Source organism: Melitaea cinxia, chromosome 18 (genome assembly GCF_905220565.1).
Source record: "Melitaea cinxia chromosome 18, ilMelCinx1.1, whole genome shotgun sequence".
NCBI lineage: Eukaryota > Metazoa > Arthropoda > Insecta > Lepidoptera > Nymphalidae > Melitaea > Melitaea cinxia.
Genome location: NC_059411.1, coordinates 9061463 through 9080029, shown reverse-complemented (window position 1 = coordinate 9080029; position 18567 = coordinate 9061463). Strand labels below are relative to the sequence as shown.

General features: G+C 33.7%; 1 protein-coding gene across 1 annotated transcript in view; it reads right to left on the bottom strand.

The window, feature by feature from the left end:
* Positions 1-5179: 5179 nt before the first annotated feature.
* The window catches only part of LOC123662098 (helicase SKI2W), a 28508-nt gene continuing 15120 nt past the window's right edge, over positions 5180-18567 (bottom strand). The window contains exons 9-21 of the mRNA XM_045596985.1: positions 17684-17821; positions 17493-17607; positions 16556-16682; positions 16253-16357; positions 14868-15024; positions 11591-11735; positions 10675-10997; positions 10295-10423; positions 9507-9639; positions 7066-7240; positions 5850-6293; positions 5575-5727; positions 5180-5408 (exon numbers count right to left, since the gene is read on the bottom strand). Of these exons, the coding sequence (XP_045452941.1) occupies positions 5262-5408; positions 5575-5727; positions 5850-6293; positions 7066-7240; positions 9507-9639; positions 10295-10423; positions 10675-10997; positions 11591-11735; positions 14868-15024; positions 16253-16357; positions 16556-16682; positions 17493-17607; positions 17684-17821 (2291 nt within the window). The 3' untranslated portion in view covers positions 5180-5261. The remainder of the gene's footprint in view (positions 5409-5574; positions 5728-5849; positions 6294-7065; positions 7241-9506; positions 9640-10294; positions 10424-10674; positions 10998-11590; positions 11736-14867; positions 15025-16252; positions 16358-16555; positions 16683-17492; positions 17608-17683; positions 17822-18567) is intronic.

The following is an 18567-nucleotide window of genomic DNA, read 5'->3' as shown; positions in this document are numbered from 1 at the left end:
GTCAAGAATGCCGTTGCCCAGTTGTCAAAACTCCTTAATATCTAATCTGTGCTAAACTCTAATGCTCTTGTTGTGTTCTTGTGTTTTCCGCTGTATTTTATTAGATCTTAACTTTTTGGCTTTTGTTTTTGGACTCCGACTCAAGTATTTCCGTAAGATTGTGGCATTGTTTATTGGACTACGACGATTCAGTTATTTCTGTGTGACTTTGGCATTCTTTCCTGGACTATTGGTTTACCTTGCGAAACGGCAATATTTTTAAGATGGCTCACAAAATCTGTTGTGTTCCGGGCTGCGGAAAATCACGTAAGTAACTTTTATGTTAATCCTTGGGCTAACATCTACAATATAGGTAGATTTTTTATCGGAGGTTAAATTTTTGTTATTTCTGACTTTACCTTAATTCCGGTGCTGTGGTAAGTGTACTCATGCTCCGTACTGTGACTATCACGCGTTATTTTCGAACAAATTTACGTATAAACGATCTTTACTGCAAGATCAAAATACGATACGAACTGACCTTTAACGACTGACAAATCGACACTTTTAAACAAAATAACGCGTCAGACATAATATTCTAATAAAATTAGTAACATTGCGTGCTAGAATATAGGTTTAGAAATTCGAAAAATATCCAAAACCGAATCGGAGCACCCCACTGTCCACGTGGTCTTGGTCTGCCCTACCCCTAGAGTATTTTTTTTAAGCCGCGGAGGTGCGCAGGGAGGGCAGCCCTCGCCCGCCGTACGAAAGCGCGCGAACGAATGTGTAGAGGAGCGGCTGAGCCTCCGCTGCGGAACGGTGCATGAGTGAGCGTGCTTTCGCACGCAAGGGCGGAAGGGCTGCACTTCCCGCAGCGCCGGAGCCAAGCGTTACTCTAACCTTAAAGGTGGTAGGTTAATTTTAACCTCAAAACTTCAACTACGATATCTCTGTAACAGCAGGGTTTAACAAAAATTTAACGTCCGATAAAAAAATCTACCTATATTGTACATATTAACCGAAAGGCGTACCTTGGAATAATCCAAAACATTCTACAAACAAATACATTATGATTTTCTTTTAGGTTCTGATAATGTTTCTCTTCATATGTTCCCTGACCCCGATAATGATGCAGATCGATTCAGAACTTGGTTGTATACCATTGGAGGAGATATTTTGCAACTAGACAACCAAAAAATATTGAAATATCGTAAAGTGTGTGACCGCCACTTTGAAGAAATATATCACACTCGAAGTAAGCGGCTAAGTTCTAACGCTGTTCCAACTCTTTATGTGCCAGGTCAGTTACTAATTACTTTTGCTTATTTTATCTACAGACTTAAAAGGTTGCACTAATGCTATTGCTAGCAGTCCCACACTAACCTCTAGTAATAAATCTTGAACTTGCAATAATACTAAAAATGTTAGTGTTCCTATTATTTTAATTGAACAATATATTGTGATTATTTTAATTGAACAATATACTTATTAGAAGCCATTCTAATAAACAAGTGTGTAAGTCAGCTCAGCCATCATAACACTTACTAGCATTACCTTTTGTTTAGTTTCATGTGAAGATTTTTAAATTGATTTGTTTAGTATAAGTTTATGGCATAATAATATTATCTTCTGTTCCAGGATTCCGAAAAAGAACAGCAATGGGAGATATCACTAATCGAAGCTGCAACTATATTGAAGTCCAGCCATCAACTTCTGCTGGTATGAAAGATACCTATGGTATTAAAAGCGACGATGTTCATATAACTGACAAAACAGTAACAGAACAGCCAATGACTTCTGCAGGTATGTGCAATCAGCTTTTATTTACTACTATTATAAATCTTAAATTCAGTAACCCTTAATTTTTGGGTGATGGTTGTACATTTGCAGGGCATGCTATGTTATGTTATTAACTGCTAATTTGTTGCAAATGACTGATAATAATCCTTTCAAAAACTAATTCAAGTTTACAATGATAATCACTCTGTATAAATGGGTAAACTTTTAATATTTATATTCTAGGCCACAAACGAAAGCAGAAACAGAAGTTAATTCACTCTTCTGAGACTAGCCTTTTAATAGGAAAAATAAAGAGATTGCAGAAAGCAAATGAATCTTACAGCAGCAGACTTAAAAAGGCCCTGAACCTGACACAAAATTTAACGTTTCAAGCGGCATTAAAAAAGTTTTCAGCATTTGCTTATATTTTTACGAAGCTGCAATTCAGAGAAATTAAAAAGAAAAAGATGGGCCGCAGATTTACAAATAAGGAGAAAATTATGGCATTAGCTCTATATAAACAAGGCCCTAAAGCATATCGTTGGTTATGGAATGTTTTTGTACTCCCATCGCCTTTGACTCTAAGTAGGTTGCTCTCTACTGCTGCACTGAAAGCGGGTATCAACGAGAGTATTTTTAAAAATTTAAAAATGAGAGTGAAAAAAATGAAAAATTCCGACAAGCTATGCATACTAATATTTGACGAAATTGCTATTGCACCTCATTTAGACTACAATAGAAAAAAGGATGAAATAGTTGGATTTGTCAACAATGGCAAAAACATTAAAATCAGAATAGCTGACCATGCAATAGTTTTTATGATACGAGGTATTTCCAAAAACTATAAACAGGCAGTAGCATATAGTTTTTGTGCAGGGAGTACAGAAAAAACGGAATTGGTCCGCCAATTAAAGGAAGTCATCCAGAAGTTACATGAAACAGGACTCAATGTTTTAGCAACAGTTTGCGACCAAGGGGCTTCTAACAAAAGTGCAATCAATTATTTAATTAAAGAAACAAGAGAAAAATATCTACGAGTAAATAGAGATTGGAACAAAAATACTTTTGAAATAGATGGAAAAGAAATTGTGCCCCTATATGATGCACCACACCTTATAAAAGGTATAAGGAATAACTTACTAAACAAGGATTTGTTATATGTAAAGAATGGTGAGCAGAAAACTGCAAAATGGGATTATTTAATTAAATTACATGAAGAAAATCCATCATTTATGGGCTTAAGAATGTTGCCTAAACTAACAGAGCAGCATGTTTTACCGGACAAAATTAAGAAGATGAAGGTTAAATGTGCAACTCAGGTGTTCAGCAAATCTGTTGCTGTAGCTATGGGGTATCTAGCAGGTGAGCTTTAAATTACATAAAAACTAAATATTTTAAAACTGGGTATTGATTACAAACTAAATATTTGCAAAAAAAGGGCTAAAATTTTGTACAAACTATTGTTCATAGAACATTATTGATAAGCATAATCAGCCTATAATATTCCACTTGCTGGAATATAGGCCACATTATTGACCATTTTATTTTATTTCAATATCATTTTTTATGGTTATCACTTGTGTACTTCTATTTAATAACTGAATTAAATGTAATGTAAGTTAAGATTGTAGTACTATATGATAGTTTTACTTTTTTCAGAAAAAGGAATTTTGCCTGAAGAAGCTAAAGCTACAGCTGAAGTTCTTATTTTTTTTGATGACCTCTTCGACTCTGTTAATGGAAGTTATGAAAATTTACAAAAGCGATCAGGAAAACTTCTTTTGCACTCAGTGACACCAAATTCGACTCACTTCAAAGTCTGGAAAGAAGCCAAGTCTCTAATGAAAACAATGAAATTTGTGACTAAAGATGGCAAAACTTCTGTTGTGCAATCAATCACAAACTGGATAATTAGTCTTGAAAATATTGAATATTTGACCAATAAATTGTTCCAACAGCACAATTGTAAATCTATATGGCTCAGACATTTAAATCAAGACCCGTTAGAAAATTTTTTTGGTTGTATTCGTAGCCATGGGGCAAGAAACACTAATCCCACGAGTGCAGGCTTTGAAAATTCCTTTGCTGCTTTACTAATTAATAATTTAAATAGCGTGCACTCCGCAGGTTCTAATTGTGAAAAAGACATGTGCAATGACAGTATGTTTCATACCTTAGAAAGATTATTTTTTAATAATAAACCATCTTGTGCTCCTCTGGAAATTGATTTTAACGTAATAATGAATAGTGATCATATCATGTTGAATTTTAAAAACAAAATTCAAGATGCTAAGATTAAAGCTCAAATATCTTATGTGACAGGATATGTCTTTAAAAAATTAAAAATTATATTTAAAAATTGTAAAATATGCAATGCTTGCTTTTTTACGAAAAATAAGAGTAATCTAGATTACATACAAATGCGAGATTACTCCATAGAAAATAAATATTTGACATACCCTACTGAAGAAGCCATGGAATGTTTTTCGAAACAGCAGGATATGATCACATATTTAATAAGAAACCATATTAATGTTGGTCAAATAAAAAATTACATGAAGACTGTTTTATGCACGGTTTGTGATTATAATTTTATTAAGTGTCTCGAGCACAAAAATTTAATAATAGCCGAAATGCAAGATTTATTATGCAGATTTTTCTTATACAATTGGTGTAAGGACACTAATAAAATTATAAAAGGCATTAGAACACATTATGAAGTGAATGACAGAGTGCAGGAAATGGCCCACCAATATTATAAAAAAAGAAATAAAAAATGATTAAAGTTATGTTATTGTTTTATTTGAAATACATTGAGCTGTTTTCATTACATCATGTTTTATATTGTATGTGATTTACACTAACCCATGGTATAATGGAAATGGCTCAATCAAGAAAAACTGATTTTTAAACAACGAAATTAGCAACAATGCAGCTAGGTATAAAACGAACCTACATATACAGTATACTTATAGGTATATTGTAAAGTTTTATAACTCGATAAATTAACAAGAGATGGCGCTGCAACTGAAAAGTCTGACTGATTACTCTATACCTGTATATTCAATGTACTCTGTGATTAAGATTTAAACAGGATAAGTTACTATAAGTCTATGTATTATTTACATGTACCCTGATAACTGTGTATTGTAATTCGTGTTAAGAAAATTGTGAGTCATTGTTGTCCAAATGGCTTCTTCTACTGAACAATTTGAACAAGGCAATTTCTTACACATTAATTGGTCTGGTAGTGTCATGCTCTGTAACGGCGATGAATACATATTTTCTTAACGCAACTAGTTTCTCGTTATCACTATCTGTAACTATTTATCACTATTACTTAAATTATTGCAATTAAGTTTAAAATTAAATACCAATTAAAATCAAATTTAGTTTGTTGTAAAATAAAAGATGTAAGTTTTTTTGTATAATTATTTTTATTATGAGGTAACTGATTACATTATTGCTTAATTATTTTTTAAACCAATAATTTGTAAATATTATAATACGACAGCCTCTCTTTGTGTAGTGTATAAGCTGGCAGCAAATACAATATCTCTTTTAATGGCAGTTGAAGCTTCCATCATCTTTGCTTGGAGTTTAGGATCTCCTATTGCAACTGCTGCATCTTTTACGTCGACTAAGAGCTGTGAAGGATATGATATATGTAAATTATATAATTATATATCCAATAGTATATAAACAATAATTATATAGTCATTTGATCTGTCAAAAAAATTTTACACTTCTATGTAACAAAACTTAATGTAATGAAAAATGCAATTTTATCTTAATGACTTTATGAATCATCACCTCATGCAATTGTTGGATACATCGAACAATTATGCCCTCTTGCACGTCAGTAAGCTCAATGATCTCCGAAAAGGGTTTCTCCAATGCCCACTCATACACGACGCGAACTAAACCAAAGTTTAACCTCTCCGGTTGGCCCTCAAATTGACCTACCTATAATGTTAATAAAATTATTAAAATGGAAATAGAATAAGTACACCTTAACAAAGTGTGATATCATTTTTTTTGAAATTTTTATAAAGATTAAAATAATATAATACAAAAAGTAAACTAACCAAATATTTGGATTCAATAGAAGACAGTTCTTCATCAATTTCTTGAATTGCTTTTACACCAGCACTCAACTGTTTCGTTAGGAACTGATTCGTTCTTGTTTTCGCTTGAAACACGAAACAACTGAGCAACGCGGCTATTTCTGCTGGACTTTTATCTGTGAAAACATTTCTAAACACAAGCTCAGATATAATCAATTCATTGGTTCCCATACAACATGCGACTCGTCCCTTGAGTATGACATTGTCCTGTTCGTCAATGTAGTTCAATTCGCGCAGGACCATCAGTCTTCGTTGGTAGTCTGGATAGAGAGCTAAGTTTTCAAAAGAAAGTAGACGCTTGTATTTGTCCCGCTTTCTTTCAGTCTGTTTTCGTTCATATACTATGGCAAACTCGTTTTTAAAGTTTGCTATATCTGTTGCCTTCTTTTGCACGTCTAAATCTGCCTAAAAGCATTAAGATTAGGATTAAATTTTATTATCAAGAAACTTTAGGTCTAGGACATTAAGGTTAGGATTTTTAATAGGTTTTCTTACTGCTTTCTAAAGAGTTAATTTGTGATGGCATGTTCTTCTTTTTTAACCATTGTGAAGGCTGTCAAAATGTTAAGTTGGTAGTTGATTGATTTTTGAAAGGAATAAAACACCACCAGACAAATGGAGGATAATGCGCATGGGATTTTGTTTGATAGGTATCTTTTGAACGGTGAAAGAAGTTCGCGACGAAGACGGTGTGTGTGTTGTATGTGTTCCCTACAAAATGGGCCTTATCGATGGTAACCTGAAGGCTAATCTTACAGAAAATCACAGCTTAATAATAATGCTTTCAAGCAGTGCTGTGATTTTCCGGGGTGAATGGGGTAGGGTCGGCAAAGCGCTTTCGATGCTTTTAGTGTTGCAGGCGTCTATAAGCTACGGTAACCGCTTACCAACTGGTGAGTGAGCGAGTGAACCATACGCCTGTATGTCGACCTAGACGTATAAAAAACATATTCCTTCGCGGCCGGGGTCTATACCCGGCCCCTTTCACCGGTATGCTGTAAAGGAAGGAGAACATGGAAAAATATTGGCGTTTGTTTTCAAGTCACTTTAACGGTACGGTACGGTTAAATTAATGAACAAAGATAAAAATGTTGCCAACCTAAGGCACAGACAAAATAATGGTCACGTTCTCGATTCTTAACAACAGGGCCAACACAAACATTTCGAGTAGACGGACCTTCAGGCGGTTCATGTCGTCGAGCGCGTGCAGCACCTCCCCCGAGTGCACGGCCAGCGCGCGCGTGAGGCAGTGCGCGGGCGGCGCGGAGCCGCGCGCGCGGGCCGCGTGCGAGGCGCGCGCCAGCTCCTGCACCGCCTGCGCGCAGCTGCTGCCCACCGGCGCGTCCTTGAACCTGGCGCAGCGTACGCGGACTGTCATACTCTATCAACGTTTTTAACTGACCACCACAGTTATGTAATAATAATGTATTTCAGATTTTAATCGATAAAAATTGTTAATAGCATTTTAAAACTTAATAATTGTGTTTGCTCGCAAACGAAAAAAAAACCGACTTCAATTACATCGACGAGTAATAACAACGTAGATCGACGAAAAAATACTCAAGTAACAACGCATTATCAAAGATAACTCAAAAAGTAGTTATCAGATCTCGATGAAATTTAAATGTGACTACATGATAATCATCGGTTTTCGATTAAATTAAAAATCATTAAAATCGGTACACCTAATAAAAAGTTATTGCGGATTTTCAAGAGTTTCCCTCGATTTCTCTAGAATCCCATCATCAGATCCTGGTTTCCTTATCATGGTACTAAACTTGGGATATCTCCTTTCCAACAAAAAAAGAATTATCAAAATCGGTACATCCATTAGAAAGTTATGCGGTATAATACAACGTAGATCGACGAAAAAAGCGTCAAGTAAAAACGCATTATTAGATATAGCTCAAAAAGTAGTTGTTAGATCTCAAATAAATTTAAATGGGACCAATTGGCACACACCACCTTTCGATTAAAAGAAAATTTGTCGAAATCGGTCTACCCAGTCAAAAGTTTTGATGTAACATACATAAAAAAAAAAAAAAATACAGTCGAATTGAGAACCTCCTCCTTTTTTGGAAGTCGGTTAAAAACTAATGTTAGTACAACACAGTTACACAATTCGGTCTTTTGTGCAGTTATGGTAGGGACGTCCTTGAACCTATTATATCATACAGGAAACGTCATAAAGTTTGTAATTTTTAGCTGACCTAAATGGTTTAATCTACATATAAGAAATGTTACGAATGTGTATTTTAAAAGACAAGAACAATAAAATAACCTAAATCGATCAAATGATGAACTATTAACATTATTTATTAGATATTAAGATTCTACTATGAGTAATGAATGCTATTAGGTGTATATAATAATAATAATAATAAAGACGTTTATTCACCAAGCATAAAAAAAACAAAAGATTTCTTAATGTCTAATTTACAGAGATTTTAGAAAAAATGCTGGTGAAAAGGTCATAGACTCAGGTTATAGGTGCTTTTCAGTCCGCAGCTTTAAAAATGCTGCCAGTACAGGACGTTAGATTTATATTTAAAAACTAAATATAGTAAAACATATAGCATTAATAAAGTATATGAAAATAGTATTGAATAAACCTAGGATTAATAAATGAAGTATGTTGCCGAAGGTACAAGTAGACAAATTGGCGAGTCACGTGATACACATTATACGCCTATAATAAAGTCATAGTTACTACAAATCCAGCTTAGTGAGCGTTTCGTACCAACTGTCTGATGAAATGCTATAGTCGCCTATATCAATGTATTGATAGCTTCACTTTTTGCCAATTTGTATATTATTATTTTGTAAGTTTTTATTTTTTTAAGATACCTATGTACTTTAACTTTTATGCACAATAAAGTATATGTCTTCTTCTTGATTCCGATTTTTGCTGCTCAGGGAGCCATTTCTTGGTAAGATTACGAAATTTCGAGCGAGTTGCAGCAAATCTAATGGCAAGTGGGATATCGTTCCAACATTTGAAAGCTGTAAAGCGAAAACTACCTCTAAACACTACTAAACACGGACGAGGTACAATAAGGTTTGCGATACGCGATGACCGATAATTATCTGTGTCAGATGCGTTTAGCCACCTCAGTTTCTGTGTCAAGTATGATGGTCTATTGTGCTTTCTCAGATCAAATACGATAGTATTCAATTTAAGAGTACGTCTATGCTTCATATTGAGTACATTAAAACTATTTAGGAAAGGGGTAATATAATAGATCCACGAAGAATACTATGGCAAAAACGCATACAGGAATTTTGTACTTTTTGGATGTTCGCCTCAGTTTGTTTTAAAAGACATGGCCCATAAACTACATTACAATAATCCAAGTGGAACAGTATTAGTGCATCCACAAGTTTTTTTTTCTAACAACAGCACTCAAAAATGGTCTTATGTATTATAATGAATCGTCCACCCTAATCATCTCATAAGTGATCTGATAAATATGCTTTAGTTTAACAAATCTTACCATTGACTCAATCTAACAATATTAGCGCCTAACCAAATCCCTGCCTAACACAGAGCAGTGTGATTTAATTTGGAGTTTGCTTGTCTAGAAAATGTTAAATAGTGCATAAAATGTTTATCCATACCTTGGCATTTGTCTTTTCTCCCAATCTTGGATGATAATGTTAACGTCGATTTTGAGATTAATTTTGGTTACAGCTATTATGTTCTTTGGTGCTACACATAGTATGGTGTGGTCTAACGTGCTTTCTTCTGTGCCTGTTGAATAAATAATAAATAAAACAGTGGTGCTAGACTAAAATTGACCATGTAACCTTTGGTTTAAAATTACATTTCCTTCTTAACTTTTCAGCTTTTAGTGTCATGTAATGCAATGTTATTAACTATTAACTTTTTTCTATATTTTTAAAAAAATATAGAATAAAGTTCTGATAAGTTATATACGTTAGTTATATATATATATGTATTTGCTCGCAAACGAAAAAAATCCGACTTCAATTACATCGACAAGTAATACAACCTAGGTAGACGAAAAAATAGCCAAGTAAATACGCGTTATCAAAGATTACTCAAAAAGTTGTTATCAGATCTCGACGAATTTTAATGTGACCACATGATAAACACCAGCTTTCGATTAAATTAAAAATCATCAAAATCGGTACACCCAGTAAAAAGTTATGCGGTATAATACAGTGTAGGTCGACGAAAAAATATTCAAGTAAAAACGCATTATTAGATATAACTCTAAAATTAGATGTTAGATCTCCTATCGATTAAAAAAAAAATGTTCGAAATCGGCCCACCCAGTCAAAAGTTTTGAAGTAACAAACATTAAAAAAAAAAAAAAAACATATAGTCGAATTGAGAACCTCCTCTTTTTTTGGAAGTCGGTTAAAAATATTATCATAATCACCTATATAATCGTAAAGCGCAGAAAAACTTAACATTCGATACCAGTTTTCGTCCACATCGAAGTTGTACATTGTAGTGTCCTTTTCAACTGTGTTGAGTACTAACACTTTGTAGGGCGTCTGTCTTGGACCTAGATTTATTAATTACACATTATTAATTTGAACATGCTTTTATTTACATTGGGTAAATAATATGGATTAAAAGCATTTAATGAAGAAACTAAAAATCAAATAAAGAATTTAATAATATTTCTCGGTATGAGAAAAAGAATTAAAATAGAAGTCGATTATTGCCGATTACAATTATTTTAAAATTTTACCAGGCAAAAAATATATATAATATGAACTAAAACACGTTTAACGAGAAAAAAAATTAGCTCACCACTGTTATTTAAATATATCCCCAACTGATTAATATAAGGTCCGGCAGACAATGCAAGAATTTTTCCAGGTGTAAACTCTTTTACGATCTTAGGCTGATTCAGCAGTATAGGCATGATATCATTCAAAACGTCGATATAAGCTGCTGCTGTATCATAAAAGGTAGCTAGAGGAGTCAAATGGGAGGGCAGAGGAGTACTGCACTTTTCCGAGTATTCCTTTTCGGCGATTTTCAATTGTTTCCGGTAGTTATCCGCTTGGCATAGCTGGTGAAATTCACGGAAAGAGCGCTGCATCATACCTTCAACAGATACTGTAGCGACCCTATAATCATAAAATAATCAAATATATATATTTTTATTTATGTTTTATTTTTTTTTCCACAATATAAAAATTGAGTCACTGTAGGAAGTTGCTTGCCGATTAGTCTTGCGTATTTAATATGAAAATTTAAAAGATCGAGGAAATTATCTATGGGTTAAATTTAATGTGATTTATTTTAGTAATATTTCGTTATTTTATATATTCCTATTGAGGTATTAAACGAAAAATTTTATGAGATTTTTTTTTTCTTACTAGTTACTGTTGTTTCTTGGCCGAATGACCTTTAATTTCGAAATAAATTTTATTGGACAACTTTTCACACAATTGTTTTTTCTGGACCTAATCTAACACTATATTTTTGAAAATATGCTTAGTTTCTGATTTTTTTTTATAAGTATGTATAAATCATTAAAATTATCACCGATATAACCGTGTCTTTGGTTTAATTTCAAGAGTTGCTGGATAATTTTAGCCTATATCTTTTCTCAAAACATAGCCTTTCTAACATAAAAACAAGAACAAATATATCTAAAAATTAGTATATTAAAACTAAATACAAACAGTGTTTAAAATATTAAATAATAAAAAATTACCTCAACAAGCTCAGGATCATGGCATAAGTTAGCCTAAATTGCGAAGATAGCTTATGAGGAATTCCGAGCATCATTTCTTTTAGAGTAACTTGATCTGGCACAGTTTCCTTGCACAGAATTATTACTGTACCGGTGTCATCCAGACCTTTGTGACAAGAATATTTAATTAATAGCTAAATCTGGTTTTGTGTATGTAGAAGTTTTGGTATAACTCATTGCATTGCATTCAGCCTGTAACATTCCACTATTGGGCATAGACCTCTTTTTCCATGTAGGAAAAGGATTGGAGCTTAAGGACGCTATCACATTTTTCACTCGCTCAAGTTTAGGTATTTAAATCGCAACACAATAACATTACACGTACGCACACATTGATACCGCTATCTGCTCGATTTTGTACCGACGTAACTAATCTTGGTACTTGAAAGTATTAATTTTTAATTTTACTGGTATTGATTAGTAAATTTAGTTGTAAGTTTAAAGTTGAACTTGGTAACTGTTACTAAGTACCTACTATTCACGGAACCTCTCCCATATTCTGTTTATGACGATGTCTTAAGGCGTCAGGGTATCTACTACTCGTTCGTCGTACTATACAATAAAATATAATAGATAATAATACGCTTATTTTTATAATTTAAAATCACATACAATTTTAAGTTATATTATTATAGTTTTAACATTATAATAATATAAACATAACATATTTTACGGAAACAATCTATACAAATAAATAAAATTGGAGTGTCCTTTAGTTATATTAAAATACTTCTTTTTGTACTAAATGCATACGGATGTATACACGGTCCATATACCAAAATAACATTTTTCCAATTTTTGTCTGTCGGTATATTGCGGCTAATCTCTGAAACGGGTATATCTTATGCAATAAGGAGTAACATAGGCTGCTTCTATTTTAGAAATTTATTTATTTTATAACTCTGCAAACGGAACAATGATGATGATGATGATGAATGTAAATTTAAAATAAAATAATTTTTAACAAAAAAAAAACCGACTTCAAACAGGAAACTTCTTCAATATTATAAAATATTTATTTAATCATTTCTGATTAACTAAATCAAATTACGAATTACTTTGTACTAAGTAAGTTTATTTTTCACTTTTTAGTTTCCTGTTAGTAGTCGGTTTTTTTTTTTGTTAAAAATTATTTTATTTTACAATTTTTAGTGATGGGTAGACCTAACAAGGATGCTTTTTCTCTTGTGTCGGGGGTCCGGAAACATACACAATACACAAGCACAAACACCCAGATCATGACAAACATCTTATATGGCCAATACAAATGTCTGTCCTGCGCGGAGATTGAACCCACTAACGCCAGCGCAACAGCCAGTGCTGTGACCGCTGCGCTAACGCGTTGACATACTATGAGTAAAGTTCACTATCAGGTGTACGTAATAACAACCGGGACTGACAGCCTAGCGTGTTCTCTGAGGCTAGGTTGGGAGAACCACAAGGATTAACAACTAGACCGAAAATAAATATTTGTATAATATTCCGAGCGGGAATTGAACCCGCGACCGTCAGTGTTTAGACGCCGCCGACGCGGCACATGCACCATTATATCAAAGCGGTCGTCAAACAGCAAAAGGTAACTGCTGTAAATTGTTGAGAAATTCCCTCGAGTGTTTATGGGCTCCATCATCAAACCTGGTCCTGTGACACAGATGACCACACAGCAGGTAATTCCTCGAATATCTTTCGTCTCCTTCATCAGACTGTAATGGCACTTGTAACTCATATAGGTGCAAAGTTCTCATCGATAGAAACGAATTAAGTTCAAACAGCAGGTAATTGCTATAAATCGTTAAAGAGTTCCCTCGACTATCTTTTGTCTCCATCATAAGACTGTAATGGCACTTATAACTAATACAGGTGCAAAGTTCTCATCAATAGAAACGAATTAAGATCAAAAAGCAGGTAATTGCTATAAATTGTTGAAGAGTTCCCTCGACTATCTTTCTTCTCCATCATCAGATCGACTCCAGACCTTTATTAAATAGTAGTGCTTTATAGTACTTAATGAAAACATGATTAAATTTACTAGTCACCCGTACGATTTTTGAAAGTTTCCCTCGATTTCTCTGGGATCCCATCATCAGATCCTAGTTTCCTTATCATAGTATCAAACTAGGGATATCTCCTTTCTAACAAAAAAAGAATTATCAAAATCGGTTCATAAACGAAAAAGTTATCTCCGAACATACATTAATATATATATATATATATATATACGGTCGAATTGAGTAACCTCCTCCTTTTTTTGAAGTCGGTTGAAAAGAAGACAAATTGCGAAGATTACTTATTATTATTGATTATTATATATAAACCAGATGCATAGCAAAGACAATCGATTGTGAAGTATCAATTTCGTCCAAGCACAGTACACACAAGGAACTCATTTTTTACGTAATTATTACTTGCGCTGAAGCGATACAGCCGTGCTTCCATGAGCGCGTTTCGGCGCGGAATGACGAACGACGATGGTTCACTTGTAAAAAATGTATGAAGAAATTTGAGAGCGTTTCTTATTTTTCTCATAAATGGAAATATTATTTATTTTTATATAAAATATCTAGCGCTACGCATAGAGGACTAAATAAGCAACAATTTCTTAGTGTATTTATTTTTCTTAGTGCAGTGTATTTAGGCTATAATGGTTCCAATTCAGACCCGTCTTTTTTTAATTTTTTGCGATTTCTGTGATGGTTAAACTGTATTTGTGTGAAAAGTTTGTATGGGGCTATAGAATTTTTATGGTCTCACTCGGAGATGAATATATTATCTTTCATTTGAAACCAAGATATCCTCTCAGGGTGACTCCTAATTAATTAAAATGGTACGTGAAAAACACTGATATTTGTAGAAAAATGTGATAGCGTCCTTAATCCACTACGCTGCTCCACTGCCAGTTGGCGGATATGTTCCTACTATGAGTAACGATCGCTATCAGGTGTACATAACAACCGGGACCGGTTAACGTGCTCTCCGAGGTACGGTAAGGCGACAAGGACCGCACAAAAACCCAGACGGTATGGCCTTTACAAATGTTTTGTCACGTACGGGTATCGAACCCGCAACTGCCAGCGCAACAGCCACAAACCAGTGCTGTGATCGTTGCGCCGACGCGTCGTATTTTTTATTTATTTATTCATAACATTACGATACACTTCATTGTACACCAAAGAGAAACAATACATATGGTAGACAGGGCGGCGTCATCGCTGAAACATGTTATAACAAGTGGCGCCACCTCTGCGGCCCGCGCGGCCCGCCATCTGGATGTACTCGGCGGGCGCCAGGCTGCGCGACTGCAGCCCGTCGAACTTGGAGATGTCGTCGAACACCACGGTGCGCGCCGGCATGTTCACGCCCATCGCGAACGTCTCCGTCGCGAACAGGATCTTCACCTGCGGACCGACAGCTCACTCTCACCACTGGGTTACTGTTGCAGTATAACAGGCTCTTAACCTGTGCTCTGCGGACCACTGGCGGTCCCTGGATGTATCCAGAGGTCAGTCAAAGCGACAAACTGCCTCTCATTAGGCTCATTTGGTCCGTTATTTGTTGTAGCAATCTATTTTCTATTTCTTTCTATTTTTTATTTTTACATTAATTAATAATAATTTCTGATTTTACATTCAAACAGTTGGTGGTCCTTGATAAATAGAGATTTTGTCAAATGGTCCCTTATTACTAAAAGGTTTAGAAGTACTGTACCAAACCATTTTGAATAGGTTAGATTAAAAGGTAGTAATGTAAAAATATTGAAATCTGAGAAAATTCCCATGTGACATTGGCGAAATCGACAGTGCCCTCTGGCACAACTGAAAGTCCTAAAGCCCAAGAAAATAATCTGAGAAAATTTGTTACAAAACATAGTATTTGTTCGAACTAAATTTATATTATTTATTTATTTATACTCTTTATTGTACACCAAGAATGATTTCATATATCAGCAGAAAAAGAGGTACAAAAGGTGTCCTTATCGTTAAAGCAACGATCTCTTCCAGACAACCTTATGGTATTATAATATTAACTAGCTGTGCCCCGCGGTTTCTGACGTATTAATTTGAGGAAAAAAGTCTATAGCCTCTCTCGGTAATTAGACTATCGAACACAAACAGAATTATTCAATTCGAACCTCTAGTCACTAAAATTAGCGTGTTTAAACAAACAAGATACAGCTTTTCAGATTTATAATATTAATATAGTTTTAATAAAGTGGGCTTTATGATATATTTTATAATTGTAATCATAAAAGAAATATAATATCGTAAAGTTTTACAAAATGAATGACAAACAGTTATTGCCTTGAACTGCACGATGACCTGAGCACGATGGTAGGTACTAAGTAGCTACTACAATGACCAATGGCCACCAAAAAAAAATTAACCAAAAAATGTTTGTCTTTGTAAAACACCAGTCAGTTAGTCAAGTCAGAAGATTCAAGAGGTCCAACCTTATTTTTTTAGACGAAAGTAAAGTAAATTTAGAGGTTTCATTTGCAATTGATACAGATGCTTAGCTAAACACTATATACCTCCTCATCCAACCTCAGCTTTTTAATATATGTGTTTAAATTTATGGCACTAAAAAATCAGTGTCATAAACAAGATTTTTTTTTAATATACTCACGTGACCAGTTTGGAAGAGCATTTCCACTATTTCTTTTAGCAATGGTAAAATTCCACTGTGATGTACACCGATACCATTCTCCAACACCCTCTCTAGACGAATCACCTAAACAATATAAACATGCTAAATATTTCAAGAGATGATAACAATAAGTCATCTGACATAGATTAAATAAGGAACTATTTATAATAATTTACAACTATTTACATGACAACAAATGGAATTTATTGTTAAATACTTTGTACAAAAAAAAAAGTATATTTTCTTTAAAAATTTTAATACAACAATCATAAAATGACTTACTTGTGGTAATCCTCTATCAGGTACCTTTAACCGCTGCAGACATCTCGAAAAGAATGACCGTATGTAGCCTTTCTCTTTAGCAGTAGTCAAATCGACTGACATTAAATTTTCTGCATTTTGATCACACCTTTAAAAATATTTTATAAGCATGTGTAAAAGTAACAAATATTTTGAAATAAACAAGAATATAATTAAATACAAGTAACGACTATTTTTTTTATAACGATACTGTGAAAATACCATTCGTGGTGATAAAAAAAGATTATTGTGAACGTTTGTGCCCTTAATAATAACATTAAGGGGAGTATCGTTACAACTTTAGATTTTTTTAAAGTTATCGCATTCAACGCGAGAAAACGATAAATTACTTTTGCATTTAACTTCAACATCGAATAACTTTGAAAGGAGTGAGTTTAATTAACAATGTTAAGAATTTAAGTACTAAATTTCCTTTGAAAATAAGTAATTTGAACCATAAAAATATTGATATTTCTGGTAGTTACAAAAATCCAAAATCGAACGCAAAATTGAAAAAATTATTCAATGTTTAAGGCATGATTACAAGGAAACGGCTTGTTTTACATTAATTGACTAAAAAAGCTTTTTTCTAGGAAATTTAATTTCCTCTAAGAACACATCGCTCAAAATTTTTGAGATTGATATTGACGAGTTTTGAATAAAAAAATGCGATAACTTTTAAAAAAACCCATAGGCGTAACGATACACCTCTTAAATATATATTACACACAGATTCAGGGGAGAATCGAACCCACAACCACTGGAGAAGAAAACAGAGTAATGTACAAACTGGGCCAACGGGCTAGTCAATTAAATAGTAAAGAATAAATTATATATCAGTTATTTTTAATGTATTCATTAAATTTGCTAAATAAAGATTCAGGAACATACTTCAGTTAAGATACCATACAATACGTACCTATTACGAGACAAAGTGAAGGCCACAACGGGTAACTTATCCGACTGTCTCAAGTGATCTATCAAAGCCACCCACATCGTTTGCTCTGCTTTCGGATTACCGTATTGCTTACCACCTAAATAAATAAACGGAATAAGTTAAAGGTGTGGCAGTGAAAAGTTATACTCACTTATTTATTCTCATACACTTACCTTTGGGACCAAAACTTTTCTTATATTCATTTTCACGAGATTTCTTAGCGGCTACAGCTTCGTTGTAACCTCGTAATTGGAAATTTCCTTCTTGATCGACAACTAAAAATCGTTCATTCTTAGATTTGCCGCCAGATCCTGTCAAGTGGTAAGATTATAATTTTATTGATTTGGTTCATTATTGAGCTACCTCACTTGCTCCCTGACTTTAGTCACATGTCATTCATTTTAAAAGCATCATACATGATTGTACATGCAATTATGCAATTTTAAACATTAGTTTAAAATTTACATTGTATTGAGTTAGTAGGTTAGTTTTGCAAATAGTCTTGCAAATAGTCTTCTATTACCAATTCTTGAATATGCAGATACTTGCTATCTTGACATTACAGATGTGTAGCTTAATAAGCTTGAGCACATTCAGAATTTATGTATAAGATTTATATTTGGACTAAAAAAAAAAAAGCTTCAGCCTGTAATATCCCACTACTGGGCATAGGCCTCTTTCCCCATGTAGGAGAAGGATCAGAGCTTAATCCACCACGCTGCTCCATTGGGGTAAGCGGATATATTTCCTTCTATGAATAACGATCGCTACCCAACAAACATTTTTGTCATATAATCAAACAATTATATGACTTTGAGTCTTATTAAAGTTATATTACAGTATTTTTTTTAACTCTAAGTCATGTTATGGTGCATTATGTGTCCAAATAGACATATAGATTTTTTGTCGTATAACATTGTCGTATAAACGTTATTTCGACATTTCTTTACAATCGTCATATAATAGCGTCTATGAAGACGTCTATAAAACTTGCATATACAACTTTTCGTCGTGTAAACGTTTTCGTAGTGTAAACGTCATAATACTATTAATTTTG